General features: G+C 48.3%; 1 protein-coding gene and 1 long non-coding RNA gene across 9 annotated transcripts in view; one reads left to right on the top strand and one right to left on the bottom strand.

Moving 5' to 3' along the window:
- Positions 1-1,196: 1,196 nt before the first annotated feature.
- On the bottom strand, positions 1,197-7,173 carry LOC140610111 (uncharacterized). 2 transcript variants are annotated; one of them, XR_012011896.1, is made up of 3 exons: positions 6,795-7,173; positions 2,516-2,658; positions 1,197-2,287 (listed from the first exon to the last, which is right to left on the bottom strand). It is a non-coding gene; the product is annotated as an uncharacterized lncRNA (long non-coding RNA). The 2 variants fall into 2 exon arrangements; XR_012011898.1 differs by lacking the exon at positions 6,795-7,173 and adding an exon at positions 3,090-4,342.
- The window catches only part of FLNB (filamin B), a 138,537-nt gene continuing 125,111 nt past the window's right edge, over positions 6,130-19,555 (top strand). For 6 of the 7 annotated variants that reach the window (XM_072785700.1, XM_072785698.1, XM_072785697.1 and 3 more), the window contains exon 1: positions 6,131-6,592. In XM_072785700.1, coding sequence (XP_072641801.1) covers positions 6,301-6,592 — 292 coding nt within the window. In that variant the 5' untranslated portion in view covers positions 6,131-6,300. Of the gene's footprint in view, positions 6,593-19,555 lie in introns of all 7 variants that reach the window. The other variant, XM_072785699.1, reaches the window with a different exon arrangement.

Here is a 19,555-nt window from a genome sequence, read left to right as displayed (position 1 = left end):
GCTCTTTCTCTCTCAAATAAATATAAATAAAGGTTAGTTATTTGAAGGAGAGAGAGAGAGCACAAGCAGGAGGAACAGCAGAGGGAGAGGGAGAGGCAGACTCCTCGCTGAGCAGGGAGCCCGATGTGGGGCTCGATCCCAGCATTCTGAGATCATGACCTGAGCCCAAGGCAGCCGCTTAACTGACTGAGCCACGAAGGCGCCCCATAAATAAAATCCTTAAAAAATTATTAATAACATCACCTCGGGTTATTCTGATGATTAAATGAGAAAATGGTTGAGAAATGGAAGCTTCTGTTATTATTTATTATTTAACTACTTTTAGTGTCATGAATATCCTGACATGCTGTCATCCAGTGGACCCAGGATGCCAAGAAACCACAGAATGCAGGTTCACCTGGAACCCCTTTAGTTAGTGTCAGCTCTGACACTAACAGAGCTGGCGTTCCTGAAGTGTGGAGGTGGGTTTCACATATAGGCTGGGGTCCCAAGGTCAGGACTCTGGTGAGAGCATTAGGGGTCTCCAGCTTATTAACTGGTTTATCTCAGTTTCAAGTATCTCTCTATACCTGCATTGTCCAATATGGTAACTCCCAGTAGCCAAAGGCAGCTATTGGGCACTGGCAATGTGCAAAGTCCAAATTGAGACAAACTTTAAGTGGAACGCCTGAGTGGCTCAGTAGGTTGAGCATCCCACTCTTGCTTTCAGCTCAGGTCATGATTACAGGTTTGTGAGGTCAGGCCCCATGTCAGGCTCCATGCTGAGCATGGAATCTGCTTGAGACTCTCCCTCTCCCTTAGCCCCTACCACTTTTGCTCTCTCTCTCTCAAATAAATAAAATAAATCTTTAAAAAAAGATATGCTGGGATCCCTGGGTGGAGCAGCGGTTTGGCGCCTGCCTTTGGCCCAGGGCGCGATCCTGGAGACCCGGGATCGAATCCCACGTCGGGCTTCCAGTGCATGGAGCCTGCTTCTCCCTCTGCCTGTGTCTCTGCCTCTCTCTCTCTCTCTCTCTCTCTGTGACTATCATAAATAAAAAAAAAAATTAAAAAATTAAAAAATAAAAAAAAATAAAAAAAGATATGCTGTAGGCATAAAATACACGTCAAATTTCAAAGACAGTAAATATAATGTTTATATACATGTATAACGTAACATATGTTTATGTTATATTGCTGAGTACTGATGAGTCCATTGTGCCGATGCGTAATGTTTATGTATATATGTATGAATATACATACATATGTATATATATACACACACATATATATATTTAAACATATTGATTGTCTGTTGAAATTACAACTTTTTGGATATATTGGATAAAATAACCAACTTGTTCTGGTTTGCCACAAACATACCTGGTTTTAGCACTGAAATGAAATGCCTGCAGCCCAGAGAACCCCTTAGTCCTGGACAAACCAGGACAGTTGATCATCTTATTATTGGTTAAAATACATTATGGTAAGTAATTTCACTTTTTTTTTTTTAAGATTTTATTTATTTGACAGAGAGAGAGAGCACAGCAGGGGGAGGGGCAGAGGGAGAGGGAGAAGCAGACTCCCCACTGAGCAGGGAGCTTGATGTGGGACTCAATCCCAGGACCCAGGATCATGACCTGTTGCAAAGGTAGATGCCCAACCGACTAAGCTCCCCAGGTGCCCTCAACTGTTTCTTTTTAAGTGACATCTAATTAATAACTGTTAAGCATTATTAGAAAATTAAAAACTATAATGTGACTCTCATTATATTTCCATTGGCCAATGCAGACTCTATGAGGTCTTAAACCCCAGGCTACACTCTGCCAGGGACAGAGGCGACAGGTGCCCTCCTTCAGCAACTGGCATGGAACACATCAACTACACTGTAGCATAAAATAAGTGGTGCAGTTGCACGGGCTGTGAGAGTGGGGGACTGAAGGATGGGCATGGGTTTCCCAAGTTGGAGAGGAGAGAGGAGAACATTCCAGGCAGAGGGAACTATCTGAGCAAAGACATGGAGGTGATCAGGTGAACTTTTGCACACTTGCTTGGAAAGAAGAACCTCTTCCAATCCCATTGATTTGGCAACTCTTACAATGTTGAGAAGTAGGCTCACAGAGCTTCAGCCTTCCACTCAGTGTTTCTCCTCCAGTTCAGCTGGTTTCTTCCTCATGGATGTTTGCACATCTGCTGTGGTCCTGCCAGGGCCACACTGACTTGTCAGGGTTATTGCTGTGCTTGTGTTTTCTCCGTCAGTTTATTCTTACCGAGATCTCTCAGGGTTGCAGCACACTGGTGTCAACATCTGTAAATAACAGACATGCAGAGGAGCCATGGCTTCTTACAGAAACAGACCAGAGTCTGCTAGGGAAAATGCAGCTTATTCCAGATTTGTCAGAGACTGGTTGTGAAGTCTGTTAATTTTGCCTGGTTTCTAGCTACGTTTATACATTGCTTATTGTGTGCCAGGCACGATGCTAGTTTTGCTTGTATTATCTAAAAACCCTAGGAAGAGCAGTGCTATCACCATTACCTGAACGAGAAGCCTGAAGCTTGCTGAGGTTGTTTGTTCAAGATCACAAAGCCAGAACAGCCAAAAATCACACCCAAAGCCTGGGCTTCTTACTTCCTTGTACTCTTCCACTCTGGGCAGTTCTACCAAGAGATCAGAGAAGCCTAGGACAGAATTTAGAAAACAGGGATTGGGTATTTATTAAGTGAAGGCCTTGTCAGGCAAAACTGTGGAATGTGTTGGCTAAAATGCTACCTGTAGAAATGCTTACTTGAGTTGTTCAGCCCTCATCTTTTATCAAATACTGATAAGGAGTCATCTGAAGACCTCGTCAGCTTGCTTGCTTGCTTACTTGCTTGCTTCCTTCCTTTATTTTTTTTTTTTTAAGATTTTATTTATTTACTTGACAAAGAGGGAGAGAGAGCACAAGAAGGGGGAGCAGCAGGCAGAGGGAGAAGGAGGCTCCTTACTGAGCAGGGAGCCTGATATGCAGGGCTCAATCCCAGGACCCCAGGATCATGACCTGAGCCTTAGGCAGATACTTAACGGACTGAGCCACCCCCTCTCCTTATTTCTGAAGCCACTGACCACCCACCTCCACCGTGATTGCTCAGTCCCCTTCATCCTCCATGAATCACTCCCTGGAAAACTCTCAAGTTTCTTCTGATTGGGTGGAGACAATCACTAGACTCGTCCTAAAACAGGGTGTCTCAGCTTTGGGTGAAGTGCGCTGGATATTTACACGCAGAATTTAGTTATTTGTGTCAAGATCTGATGAAAACAATTACATAAGAAAGAGGGCCTTAGGACATTAGCTCCAGTTTTACCTGGCAGGGAGGAGGTCCCTTGGGGAGTGAGACATGGGCTGATAAGTTTTGATGGATGAGTTTGGGTGGAGAAAGCATGAGGAACTGGGAGCCTTGGGCATGGGGGAGGCAAAGGTTACCAACACTGCCTCTAATCAAGATGGTGCGGACCACTGCTCAGATGGTGTGGAGAAAAGCAAAACCCAAGCTGAGAACAGGGTTCTTAGGGGGCTTTTAGGGGGCTCTCAGACATAGTGTAGACTTTGGAGTTAGAACCAGGTTCAAATCTAGCTTTGTCTCGTCTTTACCCGCTGACCTCTAGCAAATCTCTGCGCTTAATCACTAAGGAGTGGTATGGTCCTTCAAGTAGTTATTGCATCCCTAGTATGGGCTAGGGCCAGGTGATACACTCTCTGCGCCCCCAGGCTCTTTTGAGTGTTTCCAATGAGTGAGGCGATCTGTCTGAACAAACCACTTCAGCGTTGTATGCAAACGATCTGTTTGTATAAATGTTACAACCACAACTCTGCTGGCTTCTCCTGGGCAACCCTTAGGCTGGAAGCCCTTGATTTACTCCTGTCCAAGTCCTGTTCCCAGGAAGACCCCCATCTCTAAGCCTAAATTATGTATCCCTTGTTGTGCCCAGGACACTCTGTGCTTCTCATACGCACCTGGATTCCAGTCCTGTTTGTACTGTGTGCCTTGGGCAAGTCACTTTACTCGCAATTACTCTTCTCAAACTGGGTCAATAGCAAAGGAACTGCTTAGCAAAGCTCTTGGCCCAGGAGTAGGTACTTAAGAAATGCTAGCTGCTACTTTTATAATGTATTCAGCTCTTGACGGTAGAGATCTGGCCTGGTTTCTGCTATGTCTCAGCACCTAGCACAGGGCCTAGACGAGCACACAGCTGGTACTCAATATATGGTGTTGGTAGACAGAATAACAGTCCCTAAAGATGTTCAAATCCTAATTTGCAGAACCTGTCAAAATTACCTTACGTGGCAAAGGGGAATTAGGGTTGCAGATGGGATTAAGATTGTTAATCAGTTGTTTTAAAGATACCCTGGATTAACCAACTGGGCTGATTGGAATCACAGGCCCTTAAAAGAGTTAGAGGAAGGAGCACCTGGGTCGCTCAGTTGGGTAAGCATCCCTTGATCTCAGCTCAGGTCTTGATCTTAGGGTGGTGAGTTCAAACCCCATGTTGGGCTCCAGGCTGGGTGTGAAGCTTACTTAACAACAACAACAAAAAAAGAGTCAGAGGAAGATGTGACTATAGAGAACAAGAGAGATGACAGTATGAGAAAGACTCAGTTGTTAAGTAGGCTTCACACCTCAGCCTGGGTGTGAAGCCTACTTAACAACAACAACAACAACAAGAAAGAGGAAGATGTGACTATAGAGAACAAGAGAGATGACAGTATGAGAAAGACTCACCTTTGAAGGTAGAAGAAGGCGCCACAGCCAAGGAATATGGAAAGTTTCTAGAAGTTGGAAAAGGTAAGGAAATGGATTCTTCCCTATAGTCTTCAGAAAGGAATGCATCCTGCCAACACCTTGAGTTTAGTTCAGTGAAACCCATAGGGGCATCTAAGCTACAGAACTGCAAGATAATAAATTTGTGACTACTTATTTATTATTAATTTTTTAGAAAAGACTTTATTTATCCATGAAAGACACACAGAGAGAGGAGCAGAGACATAGGCAGAGACAGAAGCAGGCTCCCCACAAGGAGCCCGATAGGGAATCAATCCTCGGATCTCGCCTGGAGTCAAAGGCAGACGCCTAACCACCAAACCACCCAGGCGCTGGTATGATTTTTTTATTTTTTTAAATTTTTATTATTATTATTATTTAAAACAGCCTCAGTCTTTTTTTTTAAATATATATATTTTAAATTTATTTATTCAGAGAGAGAGAGAGAGAGAGAGAGGCAGAGACACAGGCAGAGGGAAAAGCAGGCTCCATGAAGGGAGCCCAAGGTGGGACTCAATCCTAGGACCCCAGGACCACACCCTGGGCTGAAGGCAGGGACTACACCGCTGAGCCACCCAGGGATTCCCGGTATGATTTTTTTAAAGGCAAAATTTTGGTAATGTGTTACAGTAGCATTGGAGAAACTGATATGCCCTGCAAATTATTGTTTGTTTTATTTTATTTTTAAGTAATCTCTACACCCAATATGGAACTCACACAACCCTGAAATCCAGTGGCATGGCCTACTGACTGAGCCAGCCAGGTGCCCCCACTCTTCATTCCTATTATTGCTACTGAGCTGTTTGCGAGAGTTGATTTGTATTTTTCTCTCCCATTACTCTAGCAAGTCCTCAAGGTCAAGGAATAAGTTTGTCTTATTTACCATTAGTTCTCAGGTGCTTAAGAGGGCCTCGCACACAGTAGGCACTCAATACATGCTCCGAGCTTAATGAATACAAATAGTAAAATACCCATTCGTTCATGGGGTCCTCCAGTGCCTAACACCGCCTCTGGCACACAGCAGGAGCTCAATAAAAACTCATACTGAACCTATAGGTGGATCAAGTACTCCTCCCTGCCCTCGTGGCCCAAGCGGCCGTCCCCCCTACACGGGGTCTTCTCTCTTGCACGTCCCTGACTCAGGGATCAGACCGTGACCTCCTTAACCCCAAGTCTCTCCCGGGGCTCCCTTTCGCACCGAGCGCGGGGTCCCGGGACACCGCGGAGGCCGCAGGGTGCAGTGCGCCTTAGAGACCGCAGGGGGCGAGCGTGGCTCGGGAACTCCCGCCGCGGGGCTGGGACAGGGCGGGGCCCGAGGGCGGGTCGGCTCAGTGCGCAGGCGCCGGTCCAGACGCCTCGCGCGGCCAGGGGCAGGCGGCCGCAGAGCAGTGCCGGCCGCGGCTCCAGTAGCAGCGAGTTCGAGCCCCGCTCCCGCTCCGCTTCGGTTCTCGCTCCGCCGGCCCTTGGGCCTCCCTCCGCCCGTCCCCGGCAGTCGCTGCGCATTGCGCTCTCCCCGCCGCCAGGATGCCGGTAACCGAGAAGGACCTGGCGGAGGACGCGCCGTGGAAGAAGATCCAGCAGAACACCTTCACGCGCTGGTGCAACGAGCACCTCAAGTGCGTGAACAAGCGCATCGGGAACCTGCAGACCGACCTGAGCGATGGCTTGCGGCTCATCGCGCTGCTCGAGGTGCTCAGCCAGAAGCGTATGTACCGCAAGTACCACCAGCGGCCCACCTTCCGCCAGATGCAGCTGGAGAACGTGTCCGTGGCGCTGGAGTTCCTGGACCGTGAGAGCATCAAGCTCGTGTCCATCGGTGAGTGCCCCGGTGTGCCCTCCGGTCCCCGCGCGCGCGCCCGGGGTGGGGGGAGGCTGGGGCCCCCTGCTGCGAGCCCTTAGAGCTCCCGGGAGCTGCGGGCTGGGTGTGGGCGCCGGGGAGGGGGTTGCCCTCCAGGGGGCGGGGACGCCGGAGAGACCTAGGCCCCCTCCCCGGTGCGTCTCCCTGGGCTGGGGCTTACCGTGGTAGCTCCCCGCCCCGCGCCTCGCCGTGCGTCCTTGGGGGGCTGTGGGTCCCGGGCTCGGGTTGGGGCTGCACGGGGAGAGGAAGGGCTGTGGCATTTCTCCGCCCCCAGGGTTCCCCTGCGGGGAGCTGGAAACCCCTGGTCCGCAGTCCGTGAAGTGGGGTCCTGGGCCGGTGCTCCCCGAAGCGCTCGCCCCGCTGCGCCCACCTCGGTGCGCTCAGTGGCGGACGAACGGGCGTTGGCCTTGCGCGCGGCGGGAGACCTGGGGAGGGACAGTTCTCCGCGCGGGGGCCTCGCCGCCCAGGTGGGCATGGGGACCTGGTACCCTCCCCCGCCGTCTCTGGCTTGGGTGCGCGCCCCGAGGTGGGAAGGGGAGCCGCGGGGGTGTGTCCTCCTCGCTGCCTCTGCTCCCAGCTTAGCTCTGGCCGGGTGCCTGGGGGTGAGCCCGCCCTGCGGCCCAGGTGATCATTTAGGGACAGTGGAGGTAGAGGAACTACTGTTTTGTAGGGAGCCCGGACTAGTGCGCACTGTGTGCCAGCAGCCTTCCAAAGTTCCCAGTTCTTACACATGGGGCGAGTTGGGGTGTCCTGAGACCTAATTTACAGACAAGGGGTGGGGGGGGAAGTCCAGAGGATTAATTGATTTGCCCAAGGTCATGGAAGTGGGAAGGGTCTAGCTGAGAATTGAAGGAAGCGGGTACAATGAAAGGAGACTGTGCCTTCCTCTCCTTGCCTTCCCTACACCAGGGTCTTCCTGAGAGGAGGGAGGGAGTTGGTGTCGGGTTCCTCTCCCCAGAGCTGGGTAGAGAGCATGAGAGTCAGGGCCCCACTAGGACCTGGACTCGTTGAAAGTTTCCAGGAGGGTCACAAGGCTGCTGAGGGTATGGGCTGTGACAGTAGGGTGAGGGGTCTGTAATGTGTGTGTGTGTGTGTGTGTGTGTGTGCGTGCGCGCGCGCAGTATGTGTGTATACACAGCATTTGTGTAAAGAGCATCTGGGTATACAGCGTGGGTGTGCAGAGAAAGTGTGTGCACCTACTTTGTGTGTGTCTGTGTACTGCCAGGTGAGTGTCTTGCCGTTGGAGCTGACCCAGGCCTGGGTCTGGGGTCTCTTCCAGAGAAAACCGGGCCTTATGGTAACTTCTGTGATAGGAAGAAAGGCTGGTGGTGGGTGTGGCTGCTGGGACTTTCTCCTGAGTAAAAGGGCTTCCCTCTAGGCTGTCTCCTCGGTCCTCTCCCGCCCCTTCCCCCACACCTGTCCTGGCTGGTAGGGCTGCTTCCTGCTTCCTGGGCCCAGGCAGCTGTCACCGCCCAGTCAGCACCGCGTCAGGGGTGTTCTCTACAGAGCTGTGTAACACGCTTGCCTCTTCTTTTGGGGGCCATCTCCTACAACTGGGGAAAGAGAACCCTAGAATCCTCCTGGATTTCTTCCCTTTTCAGAAACCAGCTTTCCTTCTGAGGAATCTCAAGGCCTGGCTGAGCTCAACTTGGATCGCTTTTCCTTTGTTTTAAAAATGTGTATTTATTTAATTAAGTGAACAAAGAAACTTAAAGTAAACCAGGAGTATCCAAACATGACATGAAATCTCCTTAAAAGACAAAACCAAACAAACAAAAAAATGAAACCACAGCACCAGAAAATCCTGGACTGCCTCATTTACCCACTGTTTACAGAGGCCACAGCTGCTTCCAGCGTGGCTTCCCATCAGTTTCCTGAACTTGGGGATCTCGTTCTAGACTTTGGTTCCTTACATTTTTCTACTTGACCCTCGTGATTTTCATTCCTAAACCCACCCAGGCCATGGCATCTTCTATTGTCCTGACATTCCAGGGTTAGCCTCCCCTTCTCTGGTTGTGGGCCTGTGGGCTATTGGCAGCTTTTTGCTGTGCACGTCTTACCACAACAGGTTACATTGCTTTATTTGCTACTTTTAAATTATTTCTTGGATTATATCCCCCAAAGTGACATTCCTGGGTCAAAGAGTGTGGCTACTTTTATGACTCCTGTCATTGGCTGCCTCGTTGCTCTCCAGAAAGATCTCGCAGTAAACAGGTTTTCCAGCCTCCGGAGCTTGGAGGGAGACTTGCCAAGTGCCAGAACTCCCGTGGGAGTGATGCCTGGGGCCTCTTCGCCGTGTTCCTGGGGCTGTTCTGGGTAACGGCCCTTCAGAAAAAAGTAGCAGCGAGCTCAGACTTCAGTTCAAGTATTCGCTGCTTATGCTGTGTTGCATTGTGCTGACAAAGACGCTCGCTCTGAGTTTGGTGACATACACTAGGTGCACAGTATGTTCTGTTCATCATCCCATTGATCACCAATAGAATCCTCACGATTTGTTTCCTTGTCTTCATAATGATTTGCTTCAGCAAGTCACTGAGAGGGTAAAGGGCTTGCCCTAGTTCTGCCCCAGTGCCTAGAAGATGGTTGCTGTGTTTTCTGTGGTGGTTGTTAGTATTATGATCTCCATTTAAAGATGAGGCAACAGGAGTGAAATAACTTGCAGAGGTCACCCGGCTAGTAACGGTGACTGGAGGCTGGGCCTGTCCAGTTATGAAATTGACCCTTAACTGACCCGCTCTTCAGTATCGGAAATGAGTAAAACACAGCCCCTCTCCCGTACCCAGAAAGCCCCTGTAACACCAGGTTTCGCAAGTCTGGGGTATTGAGGTGGCACCTGGATACCCACACTTCGAACCTCTGATCTTGAGCAAAGTAGGGATCTCAAAACTTTAGGTGAGTGACAGGATGAGGGTCCCATGAGATGAGTCAGGAGGTGAGGAGAGTCAGCTTGCATCTTGCATCAAGGTGTATTTGTTGAGGGAATGGCCGCCCTGTTTTCTCTGTTTTTTTTGAGGGTGGGTGGTATTTCCTGCTACTTAATGGATGGTGTTTTACTCCATAATCTGGGAAGGTATCTTTGAATGAATACAGGGTGTTGTGTTCTTTGGATAACTTCCAACAATGTACATTGCTGGAATCATAAGAGTTGTGTACAGGCTCCCAGCTCTGAGACAGGAGATGGTCAGAAGCTGCCAGAGGACTGGCTTTTCTGCCTAGAATTCACTGAAAGACAGCTCTGGCTGTTTATTCACATTTGTGATTTGTTGTAAGGTGGGCCCATTCTAGGCTGCATCCAAGAGTTGAAGATTTTCTTCAGTTTCGTGTTCTGTCTTGGGCAGTTCATAGCGAGGCCTCAGCATATTTAATCCTAGTTGCCTGCCAGGAGCTGGCAGTTTTATTTACTTGTTTTTCCAAAAACCTTTCTGACCCTGAGCAGCTCAGCCAGCTTGGAGAAAAAGGGGTCTCCCAGCCCAAGAATGACAGTCAAGCCTGCCTAGAAGTTTGGGTGGTGTGTTTTGGTTTGATCCTTTAGAAAAAGGAATTCTTTCCTTTTCAGAGTATGCGGTCTGACCCTAATGTTGATTTAAGTTGCCTGTGCCAGGCCAGTGCCCCAGAGCAGGTGGGTGTGTATTCCCAAGACCTTGGGTCACTGGGTGGGGTTTCCAGGGTGGTGGGTCACCACGGGGCTTGGCCCCCTCTTCCTTCCTATTGTCCCACCCCCACCAAAATAACACACAAATACGATAATCCTAAATCCCGTTCTTTCCTGATCTAGCAAATGCCAGTGTGGCTTTTAGGCAAAGGTAGTAGAAGATGCTTTAAAAGTAGCCAAGTAGCATGCTTTCCTTGTCAGAATCCATGAGCTCTGGGCCATTTGCCACAAAATAACACAGTCGGAGATGTGGCTCTTGTAGTAGGTAAGAGCAAAGATTCTTGGTTCAAATCCCACTTGCCACTAAGTAGCTATTAAGAAACTTGGGTACCTTGGTTTCCGTATCACTAAAATGGGGATGATAACTACCTCCTTCAAAAGGTGGTTAGAAAAATTAAACATTTTAATATTTTCAAAAATGTTTAGAAAAGTTTGTGGCACGTGGTAAGTGCTACGTGAATGTTTGCTAAAAAAAAAAAAAAAAAAAAAATACGGGTACTATCCAGTAGTATTCCCAAACGTCCTTGCTGGAGGGTTTGCACACTGAAAGGACATTTAGAATCGGTGCTGCGCCGGGGAGACCAGCGTGGTTGGCTAGGGTTGCTGCTGCTTGCTCTAATAGGGCTGTGGACTGGCCTCCTTGGAAGGGGAGGACCCCTGGTTAGGTTACGGCTGCCTCAGGGGCCCATTCATACCAGCTTTGTTTCTGAGACCTGGACTGGAGCATGGGGCGGCCGGTCATTCCAGCCTTCCACCCCGTTCAGGAATCTCTGGGCCAAATCACTTCCAGATGGCAGTTGGGCTCTGAGCAGCTCCTCCAGCAACGACGGAGCCGGCGTGCCAGTCAGCAGCTGCCTTCGTTCTTGGAGAGTCTGTGCTGAAGGAGGGCTTTGATTAGGAACCAAGTTATGTCTCTTGGGCACTAGCCCTCCCCTCCTTTTTTTTTTTTGTTTTTTTTTTTTAGATTTTATTTATTTATTCACAAGAGACACACACAGAGAGAGGCAGAGACACAGGCAGAGGGAGAAGCAGGCTCCCTGCGGGGAGCCCAATGCCCCGGGTCCTGGGATCACTTCCTGAGCCAAAGGCAGATGCTCAACCACTGAGCCACCCAGGTGTCCCAAGCCCTCCCCTCACTGCCTGGATCCTGGTTCTGGGCTGTGAGGCAGATGCACGGGGTAGTTGAGGATGGCTGCCTTGCTCCCTGGGCAGCTGCTCAGGCTTCGAGCCTTTGGGTCCTGCTTGTGGTGGCTTCTGGGCAGGGGTATCACGTCATCCTACTTTCTCTATAAACAGCCTCCGGGTCAGCACATCCTAGGTTAAACTAGGTACAGGCGAATGATGTAGACTGCCAGGATGCTAAGCCCCACTCCTTCTCTAATAGCTGTGCAACTCTGGTCCACTGCCGTAACCTTTGTGAGCCTCCATTTCCTCCATCTGTAAAATGGAGAATAATAGTTCCTGTCTCACTTGCTGAGAGCATTATATGTTTATGTCACAATGCCGGCGTTATCATTAATGTTCATGTGCTTCTGAACCCAAGTCTAGGACTTTGTCTCGTTTTCTGTCTACTTTCTGGCCAGTTCTGCTGCTGTCATCTGGTGTGTTAGATATTCCCTCCCTTGTAGCTTGGAACATCTCATGAAGATGCCTCCTAAGATCCTTTCTTTCTTCCTTTCCTCATTCAGTAAATACAGGAGAGACCAGCTCTGAGCCAGGCCCAGCGCTAGGACCACAGGAGTAATGAGAATCAGTTCCCTCACTTGCCTTACACTGCTCAATGCAGAGATGAGAGTAACCAGGGAGTGTCTTTCTCAAACCTTCAGGCACACACAGATCCCCTGGGGAATTTGTTAAAAGTGCGGGTCTGACTCAGCAGGTCAGGTGTGAAGGCTGAGATTCTTTACTTCCAGCCCGCTCCCAGTTGCTGCTGTCAGCAGTGGGCGCCACACTGTGGATAGTGAGGATCAAGATGACAAGGTTTTGAGGCTCCTGGGTGGCTCAGTGGTTGAGCACCTGCCTTCAGCTCAGGTCCTGATCCTGGGGTCCTGGGATCGAGTCCTGTATTGGGCTCCCCATGGGAAGCCTGGTTCTCCCTCTGCTTGTGTCTCTACCTCTTTCTATGTGTCTTTCATGAATAAATAAATGAAATCTTTTTTTTTTTTAAATATATTGTTTTGATTTTTTTTTTTTAATTTTTATCTATTTGTGATAGTCACAGAGAGAGAGAGAGAATGAGGCAGAGACACAGGCAGAGGGAGAAGCAGGCTCCATGCACCGGGAGCCCGACGTGGGATTCGATCCCGGGTCTCCAGGATCGCGCCCTGGGCCAAAGGCAGGCGCCAAACCGCTGCGCCACCCAGGGATCCCAATAAATGAAATCTTAAAAAAAAAGATGACCAGCTTTCTGCGGCACCTGGGTAGCTCAGTTGGTTAAGTATATGCCTTGGGCTCAGACATGTTCTCTTGGGATCCAGCCCCGTGTGGGGTTTCGGGCTCAGTGGGGAGCGGGCTTCTCCCTTTCCCTCTGCTGCTTCCCCTTGCTCATGCGTGCATGCTTTCGCTCTCTCACTCTCTCAAATAAATAAAATCTTAAAAAACAACAGATGACCCGCTTTCTGGGAGGCGGAAGGGGAGGAGTACCTTCCTTCAGGCTGCGGTGGGTGGTCTGGAGGACTCCCTGGAGGGAGAGGCCATCAAGCTGGGACCTAAAGCCAGGCTAGAATTAGGCAGGTGAAGAGACGATTAGCTCATGTAAGGTGCAGCAGTAGAAGAGTTTGTCAGGTGGAGGTCAGAGGGGTGGCCCAGAGGTAGGCAGGGGCTGTCTCACCAAGGGCCTTCTGAAGCTGAAGGCTGCCAACCAGCCATCTTCCTTGAGGGTGCTTGGTGTGGGGTGGGTGAACCCATCTGAAATGGATTGTCTAATCTGGGGCTCTCTTGATTCTTACTGCAGTCATTCCTATCAGTAAAAAAAATTCTAACATGCCCCTTTCTCATATATGCAAATTCCTAAGTTTATATACATATATTGCTATCAACCTGTATTAAATATTTGTAAAGCATATTTTCTTTTTAGAGGACAAATCCAAATATAAGATCTGGCTTTTCCTGTGCTCTTGTGCACCCTTGTGGTACATATACCGAATTTGGTATTGTTTGGTATTGTTTCTACATTTCATTCCCCCCCCCCCAACTCCCTTTTTGTTGCTATTCTGCATTTAGTTTTGATCTGTAGTTATCCTTAGTTGAGGAGGTGGGTCTATAATTCTATCCCCTTCACCCAACAAGTTGGCCCAAATTAGCAAAGCCAATGGAATGAGCCCTTTCAGTCTGAATGTGTGCTGTTTCCTGCTCTTGTAATGATGAAAATTGCCTTTCATGACATTCTAGTAGAAGCCACCGTACATTACTGTTTTAAATCTAGTTATCCATTAAACATGCTCAATAATCACCAGATTGGCTCAGGTTACTGTATAATAAACAACAGCACTTTACTCTGCTGGGGCTTAGAAAGTGTGGCTTTGCAGCTTTTAAGTGCTTTGCTCATTTTCCTTGGGAAATTGCGTCCATGTCCTAGGGAGAGAGTTTTTGGGGAAAGATGATTAGAAAACCAAATGGTTCTCTTTATACTGAAGCGACAAAGTAGTATGGGAGAGTAGCTATACGTGGTATAAAGGATGGAACTATTGGGTATTTTAATTCTATCCACTTAGGATCATGGTTTCTTTTCTCCATAATCATATTGTGAATAATGTACAGTGCTCCCTTTCTTCTCAGAGCCTTCTAGCACTTGCCTTAAATACATTCATTTGATACATTGTAGATCGTTGCTATAACTCTTCTGCAAACTCTTCAGTTTTATTTTTATTTTTATTTTTTTATTTTTTATTTTATTTTATTTTTTTTAACTCTTCAGTTTTAAAAAAAATTTAATGGGGTTTTACTTATACCCATCCTCTGGTTCTAAAACATGCCAGAGAACTTTTAACTTCTCTGACCCCTCTCTTTGACCAGTCGCTGTGCAGTAGAATGCCCTTGGTTAAGATTTTCTTGTACTATAGGGAAAGAGGTGGTTTGGTTTTTTGCTTAGTCAAGACTGGTTATAGGTCTGAATTATTTTGACAGAGTATCTGACTTCCTCCTTTTCCTCATCATCACAACCTGGCATAGGTAGATGGCTTGGTAGGAGGACACTTGCCCTCTTGTATATGCCTTGGCTTTTCCACGGATACACAGTGATGAGATCTTTGTGTACTGAATGTTGACGTCTGCACACGCACCCTCGAATATAGTGTCTAGCACTTCCCTGTGCCTGCTGTCTGCTAAGCATTGTCCTGAGTGCCTTATCTTTATTGCTTCTAATTTTCATCATTAGAACCCTGCAAAGGAGTGACTGTATTTATTTCCATTTTACAGATGAGAAAATTGAGGCCCAAATCAATCTCCCTGCACATGCCAGGCATAATGCTTGCCTGCAGCAGACTATCAAGTATTTTTTTGCATCTCAAAGTTTGGTTTCACACTTAAAAGTAAGATAGATAAACTGTAGGGAGAGGTTTTCTGCAGCTTTAGTTCTGTTCATTTCTATTTTGCTTCAAACTTTACTCACTTGACCTTGATGAATGTGAAATTGAAATGTTCTTCTACGAAACAAAACTTTCTGGGGGCCCATTTGCCTTGTCTCTTCCAGCACCGTTGAGCTTTAATTGGGGCCTCTTCTTCAGTTCTGGGGGCATCTCTAGTTCTTTCCCTGTCTTTAGTTGGCTCCCAGGGACAGAGTTTGGACAGTGGGGACCAGCTGAAGGCTGCTCTGGGCAGCCAGGCAGGGCTTTCTTTGTGGGGGTCTAGAGGCCGGAGGTGAGGACGAAGTGCCCCTGGAGATCGCCTTGGCTGCAGTCCTGTGGGGCTCGCAGTGTACATCACTTGGTGTGTGTATGTGGGGGGGCTTGGTTGGGTTTGTAGAGATGTAGCTATGCCAGGAGATCCTTGGTTACTGACACCACTGGCGCAATTGTGCATTCTCAGAAATGACCTCACCCCACATCCGTTCCTTCTGCTACCTTTAAACATTAACTGTCGGGAGGGCTTGTTGGGTTGTGTTTGCTGCTGAGCAGAACCTTTCTTCTCTGGCTGGCATTTGGCCTTTATCAGTCTGGCACCAACAGCTGCCTGCTCCCACTCCAAGCCAACAGCTCCAGCTCTCCAGCTCCTCTTCGGGGAGCCTTATGGGTAGGCCCCTTGCTGGGTTGCGTACATCTGCCAGGCTGCTCTGGAGCTGCACTTGCGTCCCCAAGGGCTTCTCCTGCAGCGCTCCTGAGAGAGGAAGCTGGCCTGGCTGGCCTACTCGGTGCTCAGCCTCCCCAAACTCTCAGGGCTGGTTTGTTGCAAGGTCTGGGCGTCAACACAACACTCCTGTTCTCCTTCTCTGAAGGGCCTTTATGCTGGCATGAATTCCTTTTCTCATGGAGATCTGAAAGCTCTTTTGACTAAATGGGTCACCTTTCTGGGTATTTTCATAAGGCTGGTCAGCTTTTGCCATGCCAGACAACTTCTCTGGAATTTCCGTTTAGATATAACGAGAATACAGTGTGGAATTTTGGCTTTTGAGCTATAGGGAAGTGGGTGGGGATTTGTGGCAGGGATATGTAAATTTGCTGCGGCCCATAAATTCGGGTTTTAAGATTAAAAAAGGCAAGCAGCAGTTGGCTTTCCTTCTGCAAACAAGAATGGTGTTGCTTTCGGCCTCATGCTGCTAGTGACCGAGGCAGAGGCAGGCCTCCCGTGGAGGCTGGGGTCTGAAAAGATTCTCGGTGGCTAAAATCAGATTCCTCCATCTCCCCTGCTGTCCCCAAGAAAATAATCAAGTTCTTATCATGCTGGTACTGCGCTGCTTGTGTGAATCACCCTGATTTTCCCTCTACCTCCCTGAAGTAATTTATCAGATATTCCAGGGAAACAAGAATTATTTGGCATTCTCTAGTCTGTTGGGAGCATGGCTGGGCCTGGGGCTTCTTCTCAAGAACAAAATAATTTGTTCCCTCAGTGGGGTAAAAGCAGGCCAGAGGTGGGGGGCTGAGGCACCGTCTTCCAGGGGACCAAAGGCACTGGGGTCTTCGGGCTCAGGCCTAAAAGGCCTTTGTGACTTGGTGGTTCTATTAATTGAGCAGAGTTCTGGGTTCCATTTTTAAGGTTCCTTGTCAGAAGAGGCAGGAGCTGGAAGACCAAGGGCTTGCTACTGGTGGGACAGGGGGCCTCTCACTGGAGCTTCCAGCCACCCAGGGGCAGAACCCAGAAAGTTCCAAGAGGAGGAGCCTTAGGGATCTTGGCTGGCAAGCACCTGGGCAGTGGCTTGTCACATTCCTTATCTGAACTAAAGGAGGCAAGCTAACACCTGGGGAATGCCTCTCCTGTCTGGGAGTCCCTTACAGGAAATGATCCAGGTGTCACATTACGCTTCCTGTTGGGCATGCATTTCTGACCATAATTATCTCTCCTGTCCCTTTTTCTTGACACTCTTGTTTGACACCCATGGGAAGTCACACCTGAGAATGGAGGGCATGAGGCCCTCTTGGACACCCACGGCTCCCCTCCCATCCCGTGCCGTTTCTTTTCACAGCTTCCTGAGCTCTAGCAGTCTCTTGACTTGCCTGTTTTGTTCTCCCACTGGATCACGACTGCTCTCGGGGCAGGTGTTGAATCTCTTGTTCACCTCTGTGGCTCTGAGCTTGGCACCTGGTAGGAATATAATGAAGTATTGAATAAATATACATCCTCTAGCATAAATGGGTTGAATAATGAGTCTGATACATTAATTTGCAATATATCTGCTTTTAGAAAATGCAAAATTAGGGTCCTTTGTAGCTAGTAGAGAAAAAGGGAATTGTGTGTAGTGGACCTCTGGGTCTGGGGTCCCAGTAGGACACCTCATTTTGGGGATAGTGATGCTGAATGTAAAGAATTCAGCACTTCCTTGTCATTCTCTGAATGTCTATGATTTGCTTCAACTGTGAGAAAATAAGGTCTTTTCCAAGTGACCATGTGGGGCTCAGAAAATGAATATAAATGGAAGCTACTGAGAGTCACTATAATCATAGTACTAGTTCCATTAATAATAGTGAATATTATATTGAGCACCTACCAGTACCAGAAATTGGGATAGATGCTTTTCACTAACAGCTAAATGAGGACTAATTGCAACCTTGGGATGTAGTTATTGTTGTAATCCCCATTATACAGGTGAGGAAACTGAGGCACATCTCAGCCACAGAGTATGTGGCCGACTATGAGTCAAACCCTTGTCTGAGAAATTTTAACTGTCAAAGGAAAGCCATCAGCATGGTCTTCAAAATTCATCTCTAAGTATTTTTTGCATATTAAAAATTTGTGTTTGTAATTAATGTAGGACAATTGCCAGAACACAGAGAAATACAAAGAAAAAAACCACATCACCTGGGGAGAATCTTAACAAATCTTTTTCTACTTTTGGGGAGTTCTGTGCAACAGCTGCCTTTTGATCAGAATGGGCAAAGGGGATTGCATTTAGTTAGGAAGAAGAGACTGGACTGGAAAAGTTTTGTGAAATCATTTTGATCCTACTGATGGTTGTAACAAGATGCATCCTTGAGTTACTGCAGAGCAGTGGCCAGCATTAGAATTGGAGGGTCTTGGTTGAGGCTCATGGTTTGCAAGTCTCCCTTGGTCTACAAATATGTTTGGTCAACCACAGAGTGGGGGTGCTCCGGCTACTTTCTGTCTCTTAAAAGTTTTTAGGACCAGCTTTTATTGGGTCTGCCAGGGTCTCTTAATAATAGTTATTATGTTTGGTAACTATTATGCCCTTGTCTCACGGTTAGCCCAGTGTGGAAATTCACTTACTTTTCAGTTGCTCAGCACCATTGGCCATTTAAATGTCTCCAATATGAGCCTAACAGAATGTAGTTGGCAGCTTGGTTCACCCTTGCCCATCTGGGAACTTTTAGAAGTCTGAATATTCTATGCAGCCCTGAGGGCTTCCTGGTATTGGTGTTTTTGTAACATTTTCTCAACAACCCTCAGGACACCAGGTCTATGGAATCATAGGAGGTGGAATGAAACCACTTCCAGATACAGATTGAACTATTGTCCAGAGTGTGCTGGAGAGTATGGGTCAATTAGACCTGGCCACCTACTGGCTGGAAGACCTGAAGCAAGTTGCTTTACCTCTCTGAGGTTCGGTGTCCTAGGCTATCACGGTGCCCCAGCTGTTGCTGTTGTTGATTAAATGACACGGTCCTTGCAAAGCACGTGGCAGATAATGAGCGTCCCATGAGTGGTGGTCTTCCTTCTTCCTCCTCCTCCTTTCTCCTCCTTCCTTGACCTGAGACGGCCTCCTCAGACCGGAGGAAGAAGTGACCTAATTATCTTGGAGGGCAGAGGTGGGTGGAATACTCCCAGAAATCGGTCCAGGGTGCCTCATACCTTGTGAGCTGCTTTTAGAAGAGGTGACCTGGGTTTTTGAGTAGTAGCTGGGCAGGAACCATGGGCCGGAGGCACTTCCTGATCTTCTGGCCAAGCTTCCTTTAAGGAGAGAAAACAGGTGCCAACTATTCTTGACGTCTTCCCCCACTTTCCCTTTTGTCCTGTTTGGCTAGTGGATCTGTTGTTTTAACCAGCTTTTTAATTTTTTTCCCCTTCCTTCCCTTCTTTAATTCTTTTTGTCCCTTCGATTCACTCTCATTTCTTTCCTGGTTTTGCTTTTATGGAAGCAGCTGTTACACCATCCGGGTGATGTACTTGCTGGTGGCTCTGAGCCTTGGCTCTGACCCTTGAGAGCTGGCTGACCCCAGCACGCTGTTTTGCCTCTAGGAGCCTGTCTTCCATATGCAGAATATGATTATAAAATGCTCTGACTTATTGAGCTCTAAGGTATAAAGTGAATGTGTACCTAAAGTCCTTAGTCCCGCCCCTGCTCATGGGCAATGGTCAGTAATTGGCAGCTGCTGCTCATGTGATGCTGGCATCAGATTCTTACTGTAAAGCCCCACTCCTCCCACTCACCCTCTTCAGGGCTCAATCAGGGAGGATGAAGAGGGAGCAGCCATGCTGGAGAGGAGCCTGTGCCCACTGCCTTGTGTACTTTCAATATGGAACAGGGGAGTGGACCAGCTGCCCTCCTTGAGCCAGGCTTGGCTCTGCCTTGGCCCTGGGCACTGTTTTCTCTCCCTTCTAGTCCTGGCCCTTTGATACCTGGGATTATGGTGGGGCTTCCTGCCAAGATTTTTGCTGCCCTG

The sequence above is a fragment of the Canis lupus genome, chromosome 19, assembly GCF_048164855.1.
Source record: "Canis lupus baileyi chromosome 19, mCanLup2.hap1, whole genome shotgun sequence".
Classification (NCBI taxonomy): Eukaryota; Metazoa; Chordata; class Mammalia; order Carnivora; family Canidae; genus Canis; species Canis lupus.
This window is presented reverse-complemented; position numbering and strand designations above follow the sequence as displayed.